Source organism: Eublepharis macularius, chromosome 10, assembly GCF_028583425.1.
Source record: "Eublepharis macularius isolate TG4126 chromosome 10, MPM_Emac_v1.0, whole genome shotgun sequence".
In the NCBI taxonomy this organism is placed as follows: Eukaryota; Metazoa; Chordata; class Lepidosauria; order Squamata; family Eublepharidae; genus Eublepharis; species Eublepharis macularius.
The window spans coordinates 63,138,521-63,163,404 of NC_072799.1; the positions used below are offsets into that span (position 1 = coordinate 63,138,521).

Genomic DNA, 24,884 nt, shown 5'->3' on the forward strand with positions numbered 1-24,884 from the left:
TATAATAGGAATCAATAAAGAAAAAATCCTGAGCAACTGTGACCAAGATTTTTGAAATTACATCAACATAATATTTTAAAATATATATTTTGTCCCATTGGGTTTTCTCTGGTTGTTATAACCATAGTCCTGATTTTTTTAAACCTTTCTCCCCCAGGTCATTTAAAAAAACAACAACAATGCTTTTTTAAATTCAAGGGGCAGCTATTAATTTAGCTCGTCAGTAACTCGTATGAATGCATTTGCAACGTTCACCTAAATTCATCATGCCATCATTATACAACAAATCTGTGCGAACAGGCAGGCTTTTAACTTTGTGCACTAACTGCAAGTATAAGTTGTCACTATCGTCCTTTCCTTGCTTCCTCCCCCCGCCCCCCCACAAGAGTCAATAAATCACCTTAGACCACATAATTACAGCAGCCCTCTTCACATGAGAGCCAATTTGGTGTAGTGGTTAAAAGTGTGGGACTCTAATCTGAAGAACCGGGTTTGATTCCTCACTCCTCCACTAGAAGCCAGCTGGGTGACCTTGGGCTAGTCACAGCTTCTAGCTCTCTCAGCCCCACCCACCTCACAGGATGTTTTGTTGTGTGGATAATAATGACATACTTTGTAAACCACTCTGAGTGGGTGTTAAGTCATCCTGAAGGGCGGTATATAAATCGAATGTTGTTGTTATGTTAGACTGAATGCATGTATATTCTGTATGTATAAGAATATATCTGTTTGTAAGAAAAAGCCAATGTGTGTTCACTTTGCAAATGATACCAGTGAACTGTACCTGGATAAATGTGGGTTTATATCAACCGTTCAACGGTACATACATTGAATGCAAAATAACTATTACACAGTGTATATATTTCAAAAAATCAAGTGTACACTAATTGTACATGCATTCACTGTAACTTGCGTACAGGACTACTATGCTTTGGTAGACAGGTAATAGGCTGCTGCTGAGCCAGCTCTAGTATCAGGTCCTATCATTACTGGGATAGGACCAGCAGCAGCGAGACAGGGAGATGCTCAGAGGTTTTGTTAATTTCCTCTTTGTCTCCTAGAAGAGGAGATGAAACTGACAGAGCCTTCCTGAGGCAAAGAGGAAACTAACAAACCCTCTGAGCAGAGATCTCCCTGGCTCTGTAGAGAGGGGAAATTGACAAAGCCATCCGATCTATTTTGAAACTCAGCTTCCCTGCTAACATTGTGACTCCTTCACGTGTGCATCCTCGTGTAATTCGACTCTTGTAGCTTAGCTCTCGGACTCTGCAGTTAGAATCCTACAAATGGGAGATCAGCAAGGACTTGTGGGGGGCATCCCATTTTCCCCTCCCCATGTTCTCTTTCCCTTTCTTGCCTTCCATAGCTTCTCTCCCTTTTTCTGCTTCCTTCTCTCCTTCCCACCCACCTTTGTCTGCCCCCTGTCTTCACCTTTCCCCCTTCTTCACTAAGTCCAGTTGCATGGTGGACTTTGGTTTGCAAGGGGTATTTTTCCCTGTATCCCCTTCCCCACAGTACTTCTTTTTTCCTTCCTCCTAGCAACCTCCATATACTCACCTTTTCCCTACATCGTTCTCTGCTTCATACCCATGAAACAACTTACTTTTTAATCTGATCTCATCTTAATTTGTATTTTTTTATTTACTTCATTTATATACTGCCGTTCTCCACAATGGGGACCCACAGCAGCTTACATCATTCTCGTTGCCTCTATATTATCCTCACAACAACCCTGAGAGGTAGGTTAAGCTGAGTGTGTGTGACTGGATCAAAATCACCCTGTGAGCTTCCACAGCAGAATGGTGATTTGAACGTGGGTCCTCCACGTCCTTCTCATAAACTCTAACCAGAACACTGCACTGGCTTTTGGGGGAGGGTGCTAGTTTATTTTTTATTTTATTTATGTTATTTATATCCTGCCCTTCTCACTGAGACTCAAGGCAGACTGCACAGAGTGAATCAGTACAGTCAATTTCAAAGTCTTTTTCAATAAACAGTGTAATTGTGTATGTATGTGTGTATGCAAATTTTCAAAGAATTAAAACCAATCTTTAGATTGCAGATTGGATTAAAAACCCAAAGGACAGATTAATACGACTTGAAACAGCTGATTTGCCTGAAGGGCTACATAATTACCTTTGGGTGAAGAGAAGAGCAAGGACACAACATAAATGTCATGTGATAAGAGACAGCTTGATTCGAATTTGGGATTCGGTAAGAATGAGGATAAGTCCTCTAATATCACTAATACTGTCATCAATTGATGCCTTTTGTGATAAGAATCAGAGAAAAGTTAATGAGAGAAAAGCCTATAGTCCCTCCCTATCTACAGAGAAAAGTCTGTAGTCCCTCTCTATCCCTTTGCTGATGCATCTCTTTGAGACCACTTTCTTACAATATAGCCCACCCACATGAGTAAAAAGCCTTCTTAAATAATTCAGTTTTGCTTAGTTTATAGAAAGTCAGGAGAGCGAGAGCTTTCCTAACTTCTTCAGGTAGACCATTCCATATGGTAGGGGTAACAACTGAGAATGTATGTGTATAGGCACCTGCAAAATGCCCTGTTCAGATGAGCGAAACTGCCATGGCGGAACATAAGGAGAAAGGAGATTCCATAGATATGAAAGACAAAGGACATGAAAAGCTTTGTATGTGATAGCCAATACCTTAAATTTAGCCCAGTAACTGATAGGAGGCCAACGGAATGTGTGTGGAATAGGAGTAATATTTATGTTTCTCCTAGCTCCTGATAATAGCTGAGGTGCAGCATTCTGCAAAAACTGGAGTCTCCAAATTAACTTAAGAGGGGAGATCTATGTACAGTGCACTGCAGTGGTCAAGTCTCAATGTTACCATGGCTTGGATCCGGGTGGCCAGATCGGCCGTGTCAAGCCCATCTTTCAGGCAAGACTGAGTTTGCAGCTGCCTTAACTTGCTTTTCTAGCAGAAGCAATGTATTCAGTACAACCTTTAGGTCTGCAAATGTCATACGGACTCCATCAAAAGTGAGGAGTGGTGCTAACAGTAGCCAAGCAGCCATGCCTGGGCAAGTCATGTAAGTCACGTGGTCTCAAGCTGCCCAGTGGTTCCATGATGTTACACCCTGCAGCCCTAACACTGAATTCATAATACTGTACAACAACGAGCCATAATGCATGTGACATTGCCAGAAACTACAAGACACTCTACTGAAATGTGATCTTGCAGGTCTATATCAAAGTTCAGTCACCGTCAAGAATCTGGGTTGTACTGGCTCAACTGTCAAGGCTTTTAAGAAGGCACTGAGACACAGCTGAGAGGTACCTTAAGGGAGAAAGTTTTGTCAGATTAAATTTCCTCAGCAGCTCTTCACAATACACTCTGCCGTACTTTAACTAACTTCCAAATATGTGGCTAATTATAGTATTTAATCTATTGTCCAACCACACTTACCTTTAAAGAAGCAGTCTTCATTGTGAACAATGGTAATCTTTTGCCTTTTCAAGCAGGCAGCTCGGTGCACTTCACAGTGGTTTTCATAGAATTCACCATCAGATCCACACACAGGCTTGTAGTGAGGCTTGCAGTGGTCCATGCAGGTGCACTCTGCTTGTCCTGTCCCTCTGTTAATAACACAATGCCTACCCAATCCACAGTACTTATTTTCGCATGATCCAAGAGGATGATCGTGGCCCACATACCCTGAGGAAAAAGGGGGGAAAAGAAGATTGTCAAAATGTACATAATCCTCTCATGATACTGCCATACATTGTGCCATACATTGTGCCTCTAAACAAAAAGAAACGGTAAGCTTATTCTCTTCTGCAAATTGATACATTCCACTGTTAGGAGTCAACTTGCAAGCATTGTCCTCTGCTAGATAGACATCATAGAATAGTGAAGGCCTGAATGTTTGCACTAAGTCGTATCAGGTAGTCCACATGTGATGCATTAAATGATTTTCCTTGGTTTACGGATGTAACGATTTTTTGATAAGTTCTTGAGAATACTCATTTCTTTATCTGAGATTCCATTTCTCATGGAGTCAGGGGACTCCTTAAGAAAATGACTAAAAAATTCATAAGTATGTAGAATACACAAGATACCAGCTGTGCAATCCTGACAACCTGGTTCTGCATTCAATGCACTTCCATACCCACAGTGGGACATCCTGATTTCTGCTCCCTCGCTCTCCCTGTGGCTTGATCCTACCAGCTGATTACATCTTTCCACAATCTCTGGGAGTTTTAAAAGGTGTTTTGTTTGCCAACAGTGAGAAGGAGAACAAAAGCGGATTGCATGCACTAGCTTCTTGTGTGCCAGTATCTACACAGTGGATCAGGATGGATTAATGAACCTCCAAAACAGCACCAAGGAGAGTACTAAGAAGGGTTTAGATGAATAGATAATGAACACTGTAGATCATATAGTACAGCAGAAAGAGAGAGAATGATATACCGTGGCTACAGTTCCTCTATCTAGTAAACTGTAACCATCAATATATCCAATTCTCAATGAGGATATAAATGTGGAGACTGGACCCATTGGCATAGGGTCTCTCTCTCTCTCTCTCTCTCTCTCTCTCTCTCTCTCTCTGTGTTTGTGTGTGTGTGTGTGTGAGAAAATCAAAATGATAGAAGCCACACCTGCACCTCTAAGAAATGAATACCTTGTTAGGCAATTACAACAGTACTGCCTGCCTTCAACATTTGCTTTCTGTTAGTTAAAGGCAGGAAGAAGGGGCAGGACCCTGGCTGTTTTGGCCTTTGAAAGAGGACTCCTTGGTGCCAGACCTAGCAGTAACCACAGGAGTGACTTGCTACCATGTGACATACATGACTTGCCTTCTGTTCAATAGCAGCCACCCCATGAAAGCAAGTGTTTTACAAGGTTATAATTTCACACTAGGATCTGGGAGATACAAGTTCCAATCACCACTATGCTATGAAAACTCACTGGGTGACCTTGGGCCAGTTACCCATTCCCAGACTAATCCACTACACAGGGTTGCTGTGAGAATAAAATGGAGGAGAGGAGAAAGATGTGCTTTGAGTCCCCATTGTGAGGAAAGACACACATTGTGAGAAAGGAAGTAAATAAATAATAAATATAGCTGAAGATAGGGTGGAATGTGTGAAACAGAAGGAAGCAGGGGTATCTTGCTAGGAGGAGGGAAATAAGAAACCGTGTGGGCAAGGGACACAGGAGAAAGTGAAGTGCCCCCCACAAATCCTTGCACGTTTTCCACTGAGCAACTGGCCTGGCCCAGCTTCTGACACCATGCAACAAGATCCACAGCTGATACCATGTAACTGGGCCACATTTTTTCCCAGGGAGAGGTTGCCAGGGAAAGCTGAAGACGGGTAGATAAAGACAGGCTGGCTGGTGGGTGAGAAGGAGAGAAGAAGGAAAAGGGGAGAGATGATGGGGCCTTTCAGGGAAGGGGAAAGAAATGGTGGACGAGGGGAAATGAGATGCCCCCGCAAGTCATCGCAGGTCCCTCACTTGTACATTCTATTTGCCACTACTTAGAAAAAGAGTTAAATGCTATTAATTATTTCAACAATTATGAAAAACATGAAAGCACCCTCGCTTTCAAGAGGGAAGGACTATACAAATCAGACATGAACACACAGGACTCACATCATTTATTAGGTCTTACATGCACACATTCCTTGGCCTATTAGCATGCACCAAGAGTTTGGATATATACAGTCTGATCTCTGTTATTTATACAGAAAATGATACAGAAAACCAGTTACATTTTATGCTGGAACTAACTATAATCACTACACTAGGATGGTACCTCCCGTATGTCCAGTGAGAAGTCTCCATTTTCACCGAGATAGATGGCAACAAAGGACGTGTTTACCCCCTGGAGTATCCTTGGGAACTCACAGGAGTTCCCACATCCCAGATTCAAAAACACTGTTCTAAGCCGTCCTTCACTATACCTTGCAAATTTTTGACCTTCCATTCCTGATTCTGCAAAGAATAGCTCTTTATTCCACCTCAGTCATTGACAATGAGGAATTAAAGAAACCCAAATTTCCATAATTTCTGTGGACCGTGGAGCATCTACAGATGCATTCATTACAGACAGCTCAGTAAATTTAGATAAATCCACTTGGATCTTTTTTTTTTTTTTTAGTCTCTCCCCCCTTTTATTCCCATCTCAGTTTCTTGGTAAGTTTGGGAAACGGGCAGTGGAGAGCTGCTGAAAATGAGAAACTTCCATAGTGTGGGTCTTTCCAAATTGTGAAGACTTCCCAAGGAAAGAATGTAAGGTTTTTTGAGAGTTTCAAATAAAGCATCAAAAAATCACAGTCAATTACAAATTGATTGAGCAATTGCCCATCTCTACTATCAGTTTCCCACCATATCCTTACAGAAGCTGGCAGAATCAAACAGTTCTTATTCATGCTTGTTAGCAGAAAGGTCGGTTCAATGCAAGAGCTTTGTAAAGCTCACCATCAACTGGCAGCAGCCATTCCATTATCCAAAGAGGGGAAAATCCTAATATTTACAGGTAACCACCAAACAGCTGAGAAGTGACAAGGCAAATATTATACGTGTCAGAAATTGCAATGAAATATCCGATACGGACAGCAGGCTAATAAAATCAGGAAGCCAATTATTTGTCAGTAGTTAATGATGTCATTTATTCCACATGCAAATACGGCTGCTAAGTACCTTTAATGCAATTAGACAAAGTGTAATTCATCTGTACAAGGTCCAACAAGGGTCTTGTGTTGTATAAACAAACAGTAGGGACATGTCCATTTTGATAGTAATTTTCTATGACTAATGCTGAACAGCATTCCGGCAGAAATTAAATCAATTGTGCCTAGTACTCATGACCGCATATACATTCACTTATACTATACACTGGATGATTTGTAATTAGTTGCTGAAAACAACTAGCAGAATTTAATCTGGCAAATACGTTTTTTAAAAACCTAAACTTTCTAACTGAACAATATGCAGAGCATGAATCAAATACTGTCCATTGGTTGGTATATATTTATTATGAATGCCTAGAGATATTCCTAACTAGAAACGCATAGCCAAACTACAAAATGATTTGCCACAGGTAAAAATCTCCCAGCTCCTCATGGCTGTTGACACATTTGTGCAGGTGCTCTGAACCATGTAACAGATGCCTGCTAATTTGCTCGATACACATCAGGCACTTGAGAGAACACCAAACTGTGTAGGCTGTTGGAAACCTGTGATCAGATCCCTAACATATAAGATAAAGACTGAGGCAGTGGCGGGAGGGGTTAACAGTTCCACTTACATAAGTTCCCAGGCTGAAAAGCCTGCCAGTCAACCTACCGTTATCTGTTCCAGCTTTCCCTTCCTGAGCAGCCTCTACCTGGGATAACTAGACCAAGTTATGCAGTGCTAGCGGAGCCTAGCCAACCTGCAAGGACTTGTGGAGTGATTCACTTTTCCTGTACCACCTCCCCACATTATTTGCTTTTCCCCTCCTCTGCACAGACCCCATATTCTCACCATTCCCTGCTTCCTTCTCTTCTTCACACCCACCAACCTATCTTTTATCTGCCCCCTTCTCTAGCTGTATTTATTATTTATTTACTTCATTTATATTCCACTTTACTCCTCAATGGAGATTCAAAGCAGATCATATCATTCTCCTCTCCTTCATTTTATCTGCACAACAATCCCATGAGATAGGTTAAGCTGAGAGTGTCTGTGATTGGACCAAAGTCACCCAGTGACCTTCCCTTTCCACAGCAGGTTGTAGATTCAAACCTGGGCATCCAAGATCCTAGTCTGAAATCGTAACTACTAGAATGGCTTTTGTGGGGTAGCTGCTCTTGAACAGTAGCAAGCAGCCAGGGCTGGGTGAGTCATGCAAGTAGTGTGGTAGGTCACCTTATAGCTGCTGCTGGGCCTAGCCCCAATGAGTCCCCTCTGAAAGGCCAAAACAGCCCTTGAAAAAGCCCCTCCCCCACCTTTTACTGACAGAAACCAAGGCTTGCAGGCTAACAATACTGTTGTGGTTACTTAACAGTGGCCACTGAGAAGATCTTTTTCTCAATGGTACAGGTGCTCCTTTTTTCCTTCTTCTTTTTTTAATCCTCTAATTTTTTTTACAGATTTCTGAATTTTCTGCTAACCTCAAGCTTTTATCAAGTTTTTTTTAAAAGATCTGTTTTGTCTGTCCATGGCTCCAATCTCCAAATTTAAGTATCCACAGATGGCAACATTGAGAACTAAATATATTGATAGTCACACCCGCTTATCTTTTGCCCTCTTTCTGATATGATCCAAAAGTATTATCACTCCAATGTTAATCTGAACAGTAGTTTGCACTATGCCCAACATCGGAATTGCCATATTAAAAGCCATTATTTCAGGATCCTATAAGTGAGATCTGTCATGATCTTTAGGGATCAAAAGTTTTAAATTTCAATTTAAGGAAATTCTCACAACTGACATCCATGAACTACCATCTCAAAGTTAGACTACTCCTACAAATACATTTACGGTGAATGCACCCATAAATGAAAAACAAACAAACAACTATCACATACGAAGTGAAAACTAGTCCCAAATGATCTGTGAATCTCTCTCTAGTGTGCACAGTACTTCTTTATGGGTTTACTTCACTCCTTCTCCCAACTATCCTTGCGATGTAGCTCTTTATAATAAAGACTGTTTGAAGTCCCTAAATGCATAAATCCATTTTTAACAGGCAATGTCTCTAGGGTGTTTTCCCTTTTCAATTGAGTGCTGGCTTTGTAAGTGAAGTGTTTTGACCCAGTGGTCAAATATTATGTTTATTCACTGCTTTGTATTTTTCTAATTGTTTGACCAGATGCTCCCTTACACAAGATGACAAGAAAAGAACAAAGTAGGAAGATCACGTCAATATTAAGCAGATTTCAAAAAGGATAAATCATATTAGGGTGGTATGCCAGCATGTGGAGATGGTACAAACAACAGTGAAATAGGTCAGGGAACACAAATACTCAGCAGACAATAGGTAACCATAGTAATTAATTCTTCTTGGGTAGGCTTCCCCCTGCCCTTCAGGGCAGAGATTGTGATAGACTGTATTATATGTATATATCATTTTGAAGTATCATAATTTTGGACATTAATGTGGGTAGCAAGGATAGCTTATCTGGCACAGATTTGGCATGCTAACAAATATTTCTCAGTAGTCTGGACAACACAATAGTATAAAACAAGGTCTTTAATGCAATGTACCTCTCTTACTTAATTTCCCCTCCTTCCAGAATTGCAAGTTCTGCCTGGAAGAAATTATATACACTACACATTATGAAATTTCTCGGCAAAGGAGGAATTGTTAAAATTTGAGGTCAAAGTCTGTAAATCAGTACTGTTTCTGCTTTCTGAATACAATGATAAAGATCAGAGGCAAGCAACTGTTCAAAATTATTGTGTCTTATGTAGAGGCATAACAATGTATTGTGCTGTGAATTGCTGAGCAGCTCTTCAGACTTCATTTTACTACAGTAATTGACTTTCTAGTATCTGAAAGGAAAAGGCTAACCTAGGAAAGAAAATAATTGAATCGCTGAATATTTGATATGTGCTAACTTGTACAATAACATTTCTGCTGTGGGGATTCATTTACACACTTTGCTCCAGGTGTTATTAGCTTGTTGGGACAGCAGTAAAAGCACAAAGACTGAAGTCCTGTCTGGCACTGTGGCTTCTGCATCGTGGAAGAACGCAGCATGCCAGTTCTGCCTCCAGAGCCACCAAATATATTGGTATTGGAACAAAGCTTGAAGATGTACACATGTTGAGAAACTAGCACACACTGGGCCAATTGCACAGCTCATCTCCAGATTACTTGTAGGATACAGAATATGCTATTCAGTCCTATCTATGTTTTATTTTACATATGTTCCAGAGTTATACCCCTCCCATATACATTCATACTTTCAAAATTTATTGTTGAGCAAGACAGAAAAGTATAAGTGCAAAAAAGTGAAATCTCACCCTTCTCCTGAACACAGGACAAGGTTGCGGAAATCATGCAAACTGGGCCTGCATTTGAGATCCTGGCTAATTTCCCGCACCCTTCTTTTTTTACTTATTTATTTACTTCATACTTGCCTCCCCTTTCTCCCCAATGAGGACTCAAAGTGGCCTACATCCTTCTCTTCAAGGAACAAGGTGACCTCCCCAAGGTCACCCAGCAAGTGTCCATGGCAGAGTAAGGATTTGAGCCTGGAATTTCATAGATACTAGTCCAAGAAACTAACCAGTACATCATGTCGGTTTTGAACATCTGCACAGAGCCAGTCCATTATTCTATGGTGCTTCTTATGGAACAGGGAAGGAAGGAGACATATGTGAGAAATTAGTGAGGTCTCTTTTTGGGGGGATCAGCCTCACGTAGCTGCAAATAGAGATGGGCACGATCCGCATTACGATCCAAAAAAACCCACGATAATGGCGATCGCGTGATCATGACTCAGCGGATCGTGATCAGCCACGGTCAACGATCCAGCGATCGGGAGGGGGCTGGATCGGGGCTGGGTCGTGTTTGGATCGGGAAGCCAGACACTCAGGTGCCTGCAATCTATTCCCGGGGCAACAGAGCCAGGGGAATGCCTGAGCTGCGTTTCCCCTCCTTCTGTCGCCCTGGAAACCCGAATGGAAGCCCAGCTTTCCTTGATCTGCAGGGCTTCCTTCCAATCATGGAGCAGTAAAGCAGTCACCAGTTGGGAGAAGACACCCAGGGGAGGGAGGGGGAAAGGGGTGTTCTGTAGCCATGGGCACTCCAATCTCATCTCTGCAAACCCTGATAGGCATCTCTGATGGCCAAACACAGACGGCCAAACACAAACACAGATGCCGCCAGTATCACCCACCGTTCTTTTCTCACCAGCGCGCTCCTTTTTGGCCTGGCGGGTGGGCACATGGGGGGTGCCGCCAGCGAGTGGCCAGACCCCCTCCCCCCTGAGGGGAGGCAGCTCGTCGCCATCTCCCCGTGCCCACCGGGTCCGGTGACCGCCACCAACACCCGCCTTCCCACATAGCTGGGAATAGCAGTGTGCCTCGCTTTGGCCTCCACGATCCACGATCCACGATCCATGGATCAGGAATGGGAGATGATCGGTGTGGATCGCTTAGTTGGGATCGTCACCGGCGCCGATCCACGATCAGCTGGATCGGCAATTTTTTTTGGATCGTGCCCATCTCTAGCTGCAAACCACTAACTGAGAGCCAGTGTGGGTTTGTTCCAGGATTGAGGTCTGGAGAGCTGGGCTTAACATCACTTCTCAGCAATGAAGCCTTTGGGGTAAGCTTGGACTAGGGTTGCCAGCCTCCAGGTAGTGGCTGGAGATCTCCTGGAATTACAACTGGTCTCTAGGTCACAGAGATCAGTTCACCTGGAGAAAATGGCTACTTTAGGGGGTGGACTATATGGAATTATGCCATGCCAAGGTCCTTTCCCTCCCCAAACCCCACTTTCTCCAGGTTTTACCCCCTGGATCTCCAGGAATTTCCCAGTTTGGAGCTGGCAACCCTAGCTTGGACTGGTTGTTCTCGCTCACCCTAACCTACCTCACAGGGTTGTTGTGAAGATCAGATGGAAGAGAAGATAAACCCCAGTGACCCCCCTGGGTGCAAGGGGAGAATAAAATGATGAAGATAGAGGATACTAATAATAGTGCTTAATTCAAAGCCACGTCTCCCCCACCTTTCCCCTAGTAGGTTTCAACTCAACAAGAACAATGCATACGACAACAAAGCCAATGTTTGGATCACTTCTGCTCTATTATGTGGCTACATCAGAGTCCTTGTTCTTTGCAGGAATGAAAGATGAAAGGACCCCATGTAAAACACCAATGTTCTCAGGCATGTTTTGTATATAAGGGCCAAGCTACAAGTGACGAATGACACTTGAACGGCAAGTGGACTGAGTGGAGGGCAAGTGAACAGGGAGAAATACACTTGCTGTTCAAGTGTCATTCGTCACTTGTAGCTTGGCCCTAAGTCTGAAAAAAGGTTTTACTTTGAATCTGATAAGCTGGCAGCACAGACAAAAAGTTCCATTCCATGTATAACAACAATATATTAGGAAAGTAACCATGCAGAGAATTGCTCTTTCAAAACTGGGAAACTGAACTATATTTCACAGGTCAACTCTTGCTCTAAAAATGGTCTAACACAAAATTTTGACTTAAATTAGTAAAATGTGCAATACGCACATAACTTACAAATTGAATTTTGCTCTTTGGGGAAAGCAGTGCATTAAGAGACCATAACTGTGCTAGAGTCATAGATGAGAACTATTATAAAAACTGTTTTAAAACATGACTGGCTTCTTCTATAGTGGGTTGAAACTAGGAATCAAAACACATGCGACACATAGGCAAGTGCCAGGACCTGCAAGGATCCCTGGGAATTGTAGATTTTTAAAAAGCTGCTCTATGTGAATCTCAGCTCAGCCAGGGAGAGGGACTTTCTCCCTCTCTCTCTCTCACTCACACACACACTCTTTCTCTTTCTGTCTTTCAAAAATCCTCCAGGAACTCAGGATGGGGGTGAGGGGTTGGGAACGACATAACAAGAGGCAGGAAAAACTCCGAGGTGTTCTGTGAGTGAGAGAGAAACCCAGTCCCTCCCATTCTTCTTCTCCCCCACTCCGTCTCTTGAGCTCCTGAAGGAAAACCAGCTGATTGGATTTTTGAAAGAGAATCTCTCCAGTCGAGCGGCTGTTCTTTGGAAGAAACCCCACTTCTTTGGAAGGGAGGGGGTAAGACTGCAATTCCCAGGAAAGATTGCAGGACCAATCAAGTGCTCTTCTTCGCGTGAAGTTCATCTCGTGTGTTTCCACTCTAGTACCACAAAGATCAAGTGGAAGAAATGAAGATGCATATGGCTGTTGCCTAATTATTACCTCAAGTGCATTCAGATTATCCTCTCACCCCACACACCTCCCCAGAAATAGGCCTTTAAGCCAAATGGAACCATAAAGCAAAGCTCATGTCAGCAGCAGGCTGTGCAGACAGCCAGCAGATAAGGGGGCAGGGAGCCTGAGGTCTCAGACTACATCTCACTTGCTTGGACTGAAAAACAGGACCAGAACCTGTAGCTTTACAAGACCAAACAGATCTCTCTCTTTCACCCTTAGGAGTTAGTGTGATACTTATAGGGTCGGCCTACACCCGTGAAGAGCCAGATTCTACTTCCTACTCTCCATGAAGCGTTATGTACGCTTTTGAGCCAGTCATTCTCTCACAGCCTAATCTACCTCACAGAGTTGTTCCCTCTGAGCTCCTCAGAGAAAAGGCATGGCAAAAACACAATAAGCTCATGTATCACCTGACCACTGCTGAACAAGTGGCCATGCCACCACATTGTGTTTCTCTGCTGCAGTTATGATGAGGTGGAGCCTACTCTGGGAAGCCCAGGCAATTTACAGCGAGTCTCCATAATGGTGCAAAGATGCAGTGAAGAGATGGCAGTGGAACAAGACAAAGTTTCGCCCAAGACAAAGCTTCAGCCAATTCAAAGCTGGCGGCGCTACTTTTAACACTGAAAATGGCAATCCATTTATAAAAGCTCAATAACCTTTAGAAATCAAAACAAAGTTATAGGTAAGACTCCAGAACAATTCTTGGGTATAAACTCTCTGACCTCCCACTTTTTACCAACACCATGTGATAGAAATTTAATGGCTGCCCTAGAAACCAGATTGCTCTCCAACACCCTCTTCCACAATCAAGAAGGAACTCAGTTTACCATATGGCTAGGCAATCTGAAGAAGGCAGGAATATGTGGAGAGTATGCCAGACAAAGCAAAAAAAAGTCTTCACTTGCTGGTGGCTGACAGCAATAGAGGGGGCAGATGAATCTCTCTGGGGAGGAGTTCCAAGGTATTGGTACCACGACTGAGAAGTCCTTTTCTTGGGTTGCCATCTATCTAGCTTCAGATGGTGGAAGCTCCTGAAGCAGTACCTTCGAAGATGACTGGCGTGACCAGGTAAATTCATATGGGAGAAGGTGGTCCTTACCTGACAGGTAAGGACTGCCTTCTACACTGTGCAATGGAAAACAAATGAGGTAGCGGTGATGGCAGCAAAGAAATCTTACTGGATCACATCTACTTCTGGGTCATGCGGTTGGACCACCTCTGAACCAGTGGCTGAGGGAAACCAAGTTGAAATTGTATCCAGACAAGACAGCCATGGTGCTGGTCAGCAAAGCAGATGTCCTGGAGGTCGTTGTCCTCCCTACACTGGGTGGAGTTAAAATTGTATTCAGCAGAATTAAATAAAGGATGTTCTGTTAGAAACCTGCCCTCTAGTAAGAAAAAATGGGGTCAGTTGCTAATAGTGCTCTTAGCTTCATCTTGCACAAAAACTGATCTGGCCATAGTTAGCCATGCCACGGTAACCTCAAGGCTAGATTACTGTAAAGTGCTCTACATGGGTCTGTCCTTGAAAATAATTCAGAACTGGTGCAAAATGTAACAGTCTATTTGTTGCTTGGTGCTAGCTCTAATAAACATACTATACCTGTACTGAGAACATTTCACTAACTGCCACTGCCAGTATACTTCCAAATTCAGGTGCCGGTGCTCACCTTTAAAGCTTTTCTTGGCCTAATTCCAAGAAGGATCACCTTTCCCAGTAAGAACCCATGCAGCAACTGCTCTCCAATGAGAGCGTGTTGGTTATTCTTAATGCAAAGCCAGCGTGGCATAGAGATTGGAATGTTGAACCGCAATCTGGGAGACCCAAGTTCAAATCCCCACACTGCCATGTAAGCCCACTGGGTGACCTCGGGCCAGTCACACGGTCTCAGCATAACCTACCTGACAGGGTTGCTGTGAGGATGAAACGGAGGAGAGTAGGACAATGTAAGACCATTTGGGTCCCCACTGGGGAGAAGGTAGGCTATCGGTATAGTAAATAAATGGAGGCAAGTGAGATCAGTCCCTGCTCATTCACAGGCCTTTTCTGTGGTTTGCCTTTCCCTATGATGTAGCCTTACAGAACATGTGTGAAAGTCTTCACGGTTGCACAGGTAGCTAGGTAATAAAAGAGGATTGTCCTTACTGCTTATGTCTGATGTGCATTTTTACCTGACGTACCTGTTTAAATTTTTGCAAAACATCTTGGGTTCATTGGAAGAAATGAAAAAGGATAGCAATGGTTTAAATAAATAAAACAAAGCACTGTAGCATTTGTAAGCACTAAAAAAACAATTTTGTTCCAAACCCTTTGGTATCCATACAACAGTTTGGATTATCTTGATAACCAAATACATAAACATTTGGAGATTATTGACAAGAAAAGCTTCTCACAAAGAAGCAATTTTCATAGAGAGCAAAGATAGACCTATAATGCAAGGATCATGCTGCTTTCTACAAGCCTGAAAATTAATAAGTAATTGAGATGTCCAAAGAAGAGCTTTGAATAAAAACCCCCCAAAGCTACAGAAAGTGGTCATGTAATTGACAGTTCTGTCAGGGTTGAAAATTAAAGGACATAATCTCTTTCAAATGCCTCGTTAGGGGAAACTCATGTTTCATAAACAACACTTCAGATTATCAAATGTGTAATGGCTCTCCACATTCATTCTACAACAATACTGTAGTCTAGTAATTAATCTCACTTCTCTAGCCAGCAGAGCATAGCACCTTGGGAAAATGTGGTGGTGCTTTCTTTAGCATATGAATGTATTTGATAATTACAAATCAATCATGCTGATTTTACCTTGAATAGACAATGTTTCATTGTGAACTTCAAAGGATTTGGGCTATATTATTATACATACTTAAAACCCCATGGAACCAAATGGGTACTAGAATAAGGACTGTGTCCTTAGTTCTTATATGTGTAACCATTACTAGAAGTACTAATGACACACAAAACCAGTGCTTTAGATACTTTCACACCTGAAAGGAAAAGTCAAAATTCAGACACTACCCCTCTCTCCTTGAAAGAAAGTCATTGTTTTTAACAATAAACAGAAATGGATATTGGAGGCTGGCTCAAAATGACCAACATTGTTTCACAGTAAGGCAATGCCTGCAAGAAAAGTACCAAGCACCATAAAGATTATGAATCACTGGTGGTCAGTGAATAGCATCAGATAACCACACAAATACAATGAACATTTTTGGTCACCAGTGAAGAAGGCAAACATCCAAAGGCCTTCATAAGTAGAACCTGATCTTAACACCCAAACATATTATCAGGGGAAGGATCTGAGGCTGTTTTAGAATCAGCCTCATAATGCACAGGAAGTTGGTCTTCCTCTTGAGTTAACTACCAAGTGATATTCCAGCGGCGAACAGTGAGGTAGAGGCATTTAAGTTTGCCTAGTAGAAGTGAATGGCACCAGGGCCGATTCCAGACGACTAACCTGAAGGCGCCGCATGCCGCCATGTTCCGGATCGTGATGGGGAAAACGCGAAGTATCGCGTTTTCTCGCGCGAGTTTGGCGCGACGTCACACCAAACTCGCGCGAGAAAATGTGATATTTTGCGTTTTCCCCGTCGCGATCTGGAACATGGCGGCATGCAGCGCCTTCAGGTTAGTCGTCTGGAATCGGCCTAGGTGTTTCTCTGGATATTCTGGCCATAGGCCAACTGTGAGGAGAAACGCCCACACTAAAAGGCGTGTTCATACCTATACTCTTAAACTGCAACAGTTTATTTCAGCAGAAATCTCAGCAGTAGTTAATTTGTATGTGGTTCTGCACTGCCACATATTTAGAAGTACAAAATTGAAGGAAGTTTCTAAGCAAACAATCCTGTTTTTACAAGGAGTTTTGTCAAACTCAAGTTTCAGTTCTGAGTAAATACAGAAGACCAAGTTGCCAACTACAGCTATTTAAAGAGTGCAGATGAGGAGAATACATCCTACTATCTTAAATTATCATTGGATCTATTTTTATTTACGTATTTACTTCATTTGGAACCTGTCTGTCTCCCCAATGGGGACCCAAAGCAGCTTATATTGTTGTCCTCTCCTGTGTCTGATCCTCTAACAACCCTCTGAGTAGGTTAGGCTGAGAGTAGGAGACTAGCCCAAAGTTACTCAGCGAGTTTCCATGGCAGAGTGGGGATTCAAAGCTGGGCCTCCCAGATCCTAGTCCAACTAATTGTTATATCACACTGGCTAGACTACCTCTCACACTTCAAATTAAAACTCTCTTCATGACTAAATGACTGAAAAAGAAACCTTTACTGCCTGTGGTGGGTTGTAAAGGTGCAGGTTTGGATCCAGCCAGCTCCGTCACTCTCAGGGCCAAGCTACACATGACGAATGACACTTGAACGGCAAGTGGATTGAGTGGAGGGCAAGTGAACAGGGAGAAATACACTTGCCATTCAAGTGTCATTCGTCATGTGTAGCTTGGCCCTCAGACAATTTCTCTTCTTATGACAGACCCCTTCTGTATGGATTAGTATCATTTTAGATCATTTTAATCTGCTGATATTTGTACAAACGTTTAATCGTTGATTTGTATATACAATTATCTTATATATGTTATACTGCTTTATGTGTCTGGATTGTAACAGCCTTTGGCCATAGACAATAAACTCTACCTGCCCACCATTCCATATGGCTTTTATTCATGTAGGGCCCATAGCCTTTTTGGTGGTCTAAGTTTCCTCTTCACCAGTGGAAAAGCTGGATGGAGACAACTCACAGCTCTCTATAGCGTGAGGCACTGAATGTCCATTGATTTTACTGAGAGATCTTAGCCTTTGTCTTGTCCTTCATGTTTGTTTACTTCATTTATACCTCACTGTTCTCCCCAATGAGGACCCAATGTGGTTTTCATTGTTCTCCCCTCCCCATTTCATCCTTGCAACAACCCTCTGAGGTAGGCTGGCCAGATCATGTGTGACTCACCCAAGGTCACCTAACAAGCTTCCATGGCAGAATGGAGATCTGAATCTGGGTCTCCCAGATCTTGATGCAGCTCTACAATCGCTACACTACACTGCCTCTCTAGGCCTCGTTAGCCATTATTCTCATTTTTTCAAAAAAAAAAAAAAAGAAAATAGAGAAATCGTGACAAAATAAAAAAGTAGGTTTTATGCTAAGGCAGCTTATTTGTAAAATGAACTTGCTTGTGTTTCTTTTTAATTCAATGGGTGTTGTTTAGCTAACCTAAGAACAATTTGGGGGGGGGGGGAATGGAAGTTAAGCTTCAATTCCTTGTCAGGGATTTTTTTATCACTCCCTAAAGCTGTCACTGTTTGTTCCATTTCCTCATTTTTTCTGCTGTTTCAAACTGCATTTGTGGTGTCTAAATAAAGTGATATGCTTCTATCCCTTGGCTTTGTAAAACTGCTATATAATGAGGCCAGAAACTATAGCTAGACCTCTACTAGTATAACTTCCAACTAGTTCCAAGTATGCCACTTCCTTGTTTATTTAAACAAAAAAGCATTGCTCTATCAATGTCATGGAAACACTTGCCCCTTAAATGATATACTATTCTAACATGAAACATTCTGACATTTGTAACGGGAGAATCCCTGTTATTGTGGGTTGCTCTGTTAAGACAAATAGCAGACACTCAACTCTTGTAGGCGCACCAAAACGTATCCTTCTCATTATGCTACAGAATGCTATGGATTCCCATTATTTTTTCAGAGAAAATATGTTTACTGTAAAATGTTGAGACAAAATGCATCCTGACTTTTCAGGGAAGAAGATGTACAGAAGACATGAACCAATAGCAAGTGTATGACCAGATTAGAGCTTGCAAATAAATCAACAGAAGTTTCTTTCCCCCAAAAAACTACTCTAATTCCTCTAAACACAATTCATGTTAGACATTTGTGTCGTATCAATGACCTGAAAAGGGGGGGGGGGGGAGAGAACCTTCTTTTGTTGGTTAGAAAAGCTTCCCTTCTTAGTTACCTGGAGATAAATTTTAAAAGCACCACCACACGGACTGCTGCTTACTAGCCCAGACTAAGAGGAAGTTGTTCATTCTCAGATGCTTAGGACCACACTATGGGAGGAACCATTCAAACATCCAACTGCTTTTCAATAGCTCTACAATACAGTACCTTCTGCTGGCAACTCTGTTCCATTGTCCATCTATCACCAAGTAACAAGAGCAAACATGAGTCATGTTTAGGGATAATGATGAAATTCTCCCATCTGAAATTCTTCTCCGTTGGGGGGTTTCCAATTACCTGGTCCTGTCAGCAGACTGGCACAGCTGCCTCAGCAATCCAGACAATTCCAGAATTTGAACAGACTGCTGTACATGCAGTTTGCCATAATTTAGACCTCTTTTACTTCACAAGCATCTTTTTTCACAGCCAGATTACTATTGTGCATGAGCGCCTGAGGAAAATTTACTCATCCCTAATCAAAATCATTGCATTTTGAGAAAGGACGTCAAGTGAATAGATTTATATAAACTTTAACATATTTTCTAAAGTAACAACCACAAATTAGTCTTATCAGACAAAGCAACCACTTAAGCACAGTATGTATAAAAGTTGGTATTAGTAGTAACTAACCATGTACATTCTGATATTTCCAATCCACATATATATATATCCACATATATACATATAGTAATGGGATCAGATGTTAGGAGAAGCACTTCTTGCCCAAGATAAATACAGTGCAAAAATGTTGGTACTTGTACTCTCATTAAGGGGAAAACCCCCAAATATCATTGGAACAAGAGATTTTAGGAAATTAGAAAAGTGTCATGATTTAAAACAAGCACCATCAGATCCTTCAAAAGCACCTAAAATGAATCTTATGCAAGATGTATTGCTGTTGTGTTTCTTCTGTAAAGGGGTGGGAGGGAACATGATCATGAGCGATGAAGGGCTGTTGGTTCTTTTGGGCCTGCCATATTGGGCCAGAGTTCTGCTGGCATTCTATGGTTTGACATTAGTTTTGTTGGGCTCGCATCACTGTCCCCTTGCTTAAGTTGGTTCTGCTGGGATTCTGTAGTTTGACATCAGTTGTGTTGGGCTTGCTGCATTATCCTGTACCTCTGCTGGAATTTTTCTGGTCCCCTAAAAGGGAAATTCTCTAAAATTTAATTTCTCCCTTGTTGGGCCTATCACATACCTGCACTTCTTCTATAAGAGAACATATTTTGAGTGTTTTCTTTGTAAAGCAATTCCATGATTACTTGGGGTACTGTCATTTATTGGCTTGAATCCTCACTCCCAACTGGAAAAGATAATTTAGGAGAGGTTCTGCTGGATTACACTTGGATGGGAGATGACTAAGAAAGACTGGGGTTGCTATGCAGAGGAAGGCAATAGCAAACCATCTCTATTAGTCTCTCGCCTGGAATACCACATGGATCAGGTTGCTATGAGTTGGTTGTGACTCAACAGCAAGTTCTTCTTCTTCCATACACGCACAGTAAAAAAACATCCTTATGAGAAAATTAGTTAGTCATGATAATCTCTCACTAACTTAATGTGATACTTAGTATTTTACTCTTCCATTGCAGGCAACGGTGTAGATCTTTATAATGCTTCATGAACTGATATTTGCAAAATGACTTAAGGTCCGCCTTTGTCATATTTCATGTTACACAGAAACAGCGGCAAAGCTGTAATTTATCACTGGAAGGCCTTCTCCCTCTGCTGTCTTCCTCTCTATCAGTTTGGTGTTGTAAACTTTTGGGGAGCAGGAATTTGTTACTTAGTACTATGAGGGTGCTATATTATTATTATTGTTATTTTGTTAAGTGTGCCATAGGCCAATTTACTATCCTGTTGGTGTATAAGGATGAAGCACTTTGAATTATACAACACTCTTCATAGAAAAAAGGAATGGGATATAGGGTTGGATCCAACAAAGTGTTCAGCTTGTGAAAAAGCCTACGCTGGGGGCCATGGGATCTGCCTGTAACAAAAAATATGTGTGATAGGGGATGTAGTAAGTAGGAGGACTGGGCAAAATTGAGGGAAATATTGGGTTGGATCCAATCCATAATTATCATGAACTCCAAGAAAATTGGTTACAAAGGCAAATGTTTTTATTTAGTTTATTATTTTAGTTATGGCATTTATAGTCTGCCTTTCTCACTGAGGGCCAAGCTACAAGTGACGAATGACACTTGAACGGCAAGTGGATTGAGTGAAGTGCAAGTGAACAGAGAGAAATACACTTGCCGTTCAAGTGTCATTCGTCACTTGTAGCTTCGCCCTGAGACTCAAGGCAAACTACATGGAGTGAGATCAGCACAGTCAATATCAAGGACATTTCAATATACAGTGCAATAGAACAAATAAATGCAACTTTTCAAGCCATAACATTAGCAAAAAATCCAATACAAAGTTGAAGAAATGCTGAAACAGAGCATGAGCAATTCTAGGACTTACATTAGAAAAACATCGAACTACCCAGTAGAGTCATGCCTAAAGCAACAGGAACATATACTTAAAGTAATAGATAGATATGGCAACACAGTGGCGAAGTCTATGGTCCCTACTTCATTAGTGAAGCACCTCTTTGAGATCATCTCCCTACAATACAGCCCTCCTGCCTGTAACAAGCCCTTCTGAATAATTCAGTTTTGCATTGTTTGCTGAAGGCCAGGAGAGTGGGGGCTCTCCTGACTTCCTCAAGCAGGCTGTTCCATAGGACAGGGGCCACCACAGAGAATGCACATCTAGAGGCAGCTGCTGATTTCACCCATGTGCAGGATGGCACCTGCAGGTGACCCTGTTCAGATGAACAAAGCTGCCATGAAGGGACAGAGGGAGAGAGCCAGTAGTCATAATACATATTGTATTTCCTATCATGACTTAATTTCTGCAACAGATCTATTACAGCACTACAGAAGTCCGTAATCTGACATGGAGATTCTTACTGAAGACTTATGTGTAATGTGGGCAGCCTAAACATTTTAGCTGCTACTAAATTAATGTGCTCAATTATTTCTATTAATCACTCAAAAGCCTCAAATCATATCAATCTGTTGCCAACTAGTTTTACACATCGATACATCTTGCTATGAAAGGAACAAATGGAAATCCAAGTGAGACTTTGATGGAGTCATGTGGGTAGTAAGAAACAAAGAGCACTTAAACTGTTTTATGCTCTGTAGTCAGTAGAATTGTGAAGGAAAATTGATTTTGGGAAACTGCAAGAGTAAACCTAGGGCACACAAACATTGCAATAATATTCCAAGTAAAACTGTCACATAGAAGCACTAGAAGAGAAGGCATAATATATCTCCTATCTGCCGGAACAAAATGCAAACACTCCAGTTCAGTATGGAGGCTGTGTGCCTACCTAGTACAGATGTCAGAGCACATGTGGATCTGAATCAGTATTGTAATGTTCATCAAGAACTTAACTTGAAGGTTGTGTCTGGCCATGCATATCTTTTCCCCATGAGCTTTATGGCAGTGTTGAGATTCGATCCCAGTATTTCATACTCTTTAACACGAGATCTAAGCATTGTCCCAAATTTCCCAATTCCAGACAAGCTTAAATATGTTGTTGCCCCAGCACCTTATCTCTCTATCTTGGAGGTACCCAGTCAAAGGAGAACTTTCACTTTGGTGAGATGGCAAATCCTCCCCTCTGCAGACTTAGAGGGGAGATATAAAAAGACTCCCATGAAGGAAAAAACTTGCCCATGTGACTCCAAGAAGGTGGAATTCGTTGAACATGTACTGTTCTACTGCCGTTTTTACCAGGAAGCCTGGTTAAGTTTAATCTCTCCTCTGTTCAATAAATACCAAGGTTGTTCTGATGCTGGTATTTTAAAGATGCTTTTAATGGGCGCTAACCCACAGGTTACTATTAGCTGTGCTAGATTTTTCTCAGCAGCCTGCAGAATGATCGTCAAATTGTAGGTGTGGATTTCTAATCTTGAATTTTAAATACTGACCATTGGTCGGTTTAATCCTATTTTTTTTGTAATGTATGTTTTAAACATTTATATCTGTTTTGTACTGGTAATTGGTTGATTAAAAAAATGATTGATTAATACTCTTTAACACACTTTTGAGTGATAACCTTTAGTGTGATATAATGGTTAAAATGAGGGGCTAGCACTGGGGAGACATGGGCTCAGATTAGATGGGTGTACTAAAAATGGTATTTTTTAAGATTTGAATATCAGAAAGGCAATAAATATTAGTATCCCCCTTTATTCATGTTTTCCCATACTGTTTAGGTATTCATGTCCAGGGATTTTTTGAGATCCTGAAATTAACAGGGTCTATTGTTCCCTATGGTGGAATCTTTCAGTGGAGTAATTCCATAGAAATTACTCCAGAATTGCAGTGCAGCTGCTGCCTGTCCAGTAAACACTTCCCCTCCAAGTTTCAAGAAGATTGGGTCATGGAGGTCCAATTTTATGGACCTCTGAACAAGGCGCCCCCAGCCACTCTACATTGCTTTCGGCAGGGGGTGGGTGGGAATCCAGCACAAAGAAAGCTTAGCCAAACATACAATCACTGACCAAAAGCCTCTCAATGCAAAAAGAACCAAAAAAGGTCAACAGAACCAGAGAATCCCAGCAGAACCAACCTTGTAGCAGAAGTAAGGCAAAGAAGTGCACACTCCAAAAAATCTCACCCTGAAGATACTTGCAGCCAAGCCCGCATTTCTGCATAGAGAATTGCTATGATTGTACAGAGAGTAGAACTCTTCCTAACATGTCATGCTGTTCCCCCTCCCTTTTTTTCACCCAGGAACCATCCAAAAGAAAAACAAGCTGTATTGCAACCTTTAAAATGTCTCCCTCTGATTATAATTATAACAATTTATTATGTTACTGATTCTCCTGAAGAACCCTTAGTGGCAAAACACATAGGAAATGCTTATTTGACAAATCTAAGGAAATATTTCCTTACAATATCTCAAAACAAAAATAAAAACAAAATGCACATGGATTGGCCTTTTTACTCTGTTAACAAATTTGAATGCTTGTTGCATATTGATAACATAACATAACATAACATTTGATTTATATACCACCTTTCAGGACAACTTCAATGCCCAGTCAGAGTGGTTTACAAAGTATGTTATTATTACCCCACAACAATCACCCTGTGAGGTGGGTGGGGCTGAGAGAGCTCCAGAGAACTGTGACTCGCCCAAGGTCACCCAGCTGCCTTCAAGTGGAGGAATGGGGAATCAAACCCGGGTCTCCAGATTAGAGTCCCGCGCTCTTAACCACTGCACCAAACTGATGAAAACAGTTGTATTTTAATGTAAAGTCAAATTCTTGGAGTAAACAAATACAAATTTAGAAGTATTCAGCTCAACTGACCTACTTTGTATTTCTATCAGAAAGAGACCCAGATTCCCAGAAGATACCTAAGCATGTTTAGTGCACTCATGTGTCATGGTATTTTGGAAGAAAGGTCTTCTGAATTTAAGTATGATTTCTAAAGTTTTCAAAGAACACATTTTGTTTTTTGTTTTTTGTTTTTTAAATTTATTGGATTAGAAATCATTAAATTGTACATTACAGTCAATTTCCTTTAATTTTTCCAATTCTAACCCCCTCCCTTTCCCCCCCTTTTGTTGACTTCCAACAGTTTTCCAACCCCTTGTCCCTTTTCCCTTACTCATTTCAAATTTATTCTATCTATCAAACATTAGCTTTCACTTTCTTCTAAGCTTATCTATATAACACAGTGCTTCCTCTGTCTTCCTACTTACTTTAACAACTAGATAATGCATAACTAAATAATACATTCTTGGCATATATTCTTTTAATAATAGTCATTTAACTAATTTTGGTACTCTATACTCTATCTTATAATCTCATCTTCAATATGGGGCAAACAATTTATCCCTCATTTAGCATAATTTTAGATACTTCTATAAACAATACATTCAATATAAGTCAACCAATTTAACTTATACTCTATATGTTACTTTTTCTGCATATCT

The 24,884-nt window shown here is 41.5% G+C and overlaps 1 protein-coding gene across 1 annotated transcript in view; it reads right to left on the reverse strand.

The window, feature by feature from the left end:
* The window catches only part of FSTL5 (follistatin like 5), a 578,210-nt gene that overhangs the window by 348,406 nt on the left and 204,920 nt on the right, over positions 1 to 24,884 (reverse strand). The window contains exon 4 of the mRNA XM_054990327.1: positions 3,433 to 3,681. Within this exon, the coding sequence (XP_054846302.1) occupies positions 3,433 to 3,681 (249 nt within the window). The remainder of the gene's footprint in view (positions 1 to 3,432; positions 3,682 to 24,884) is intronic.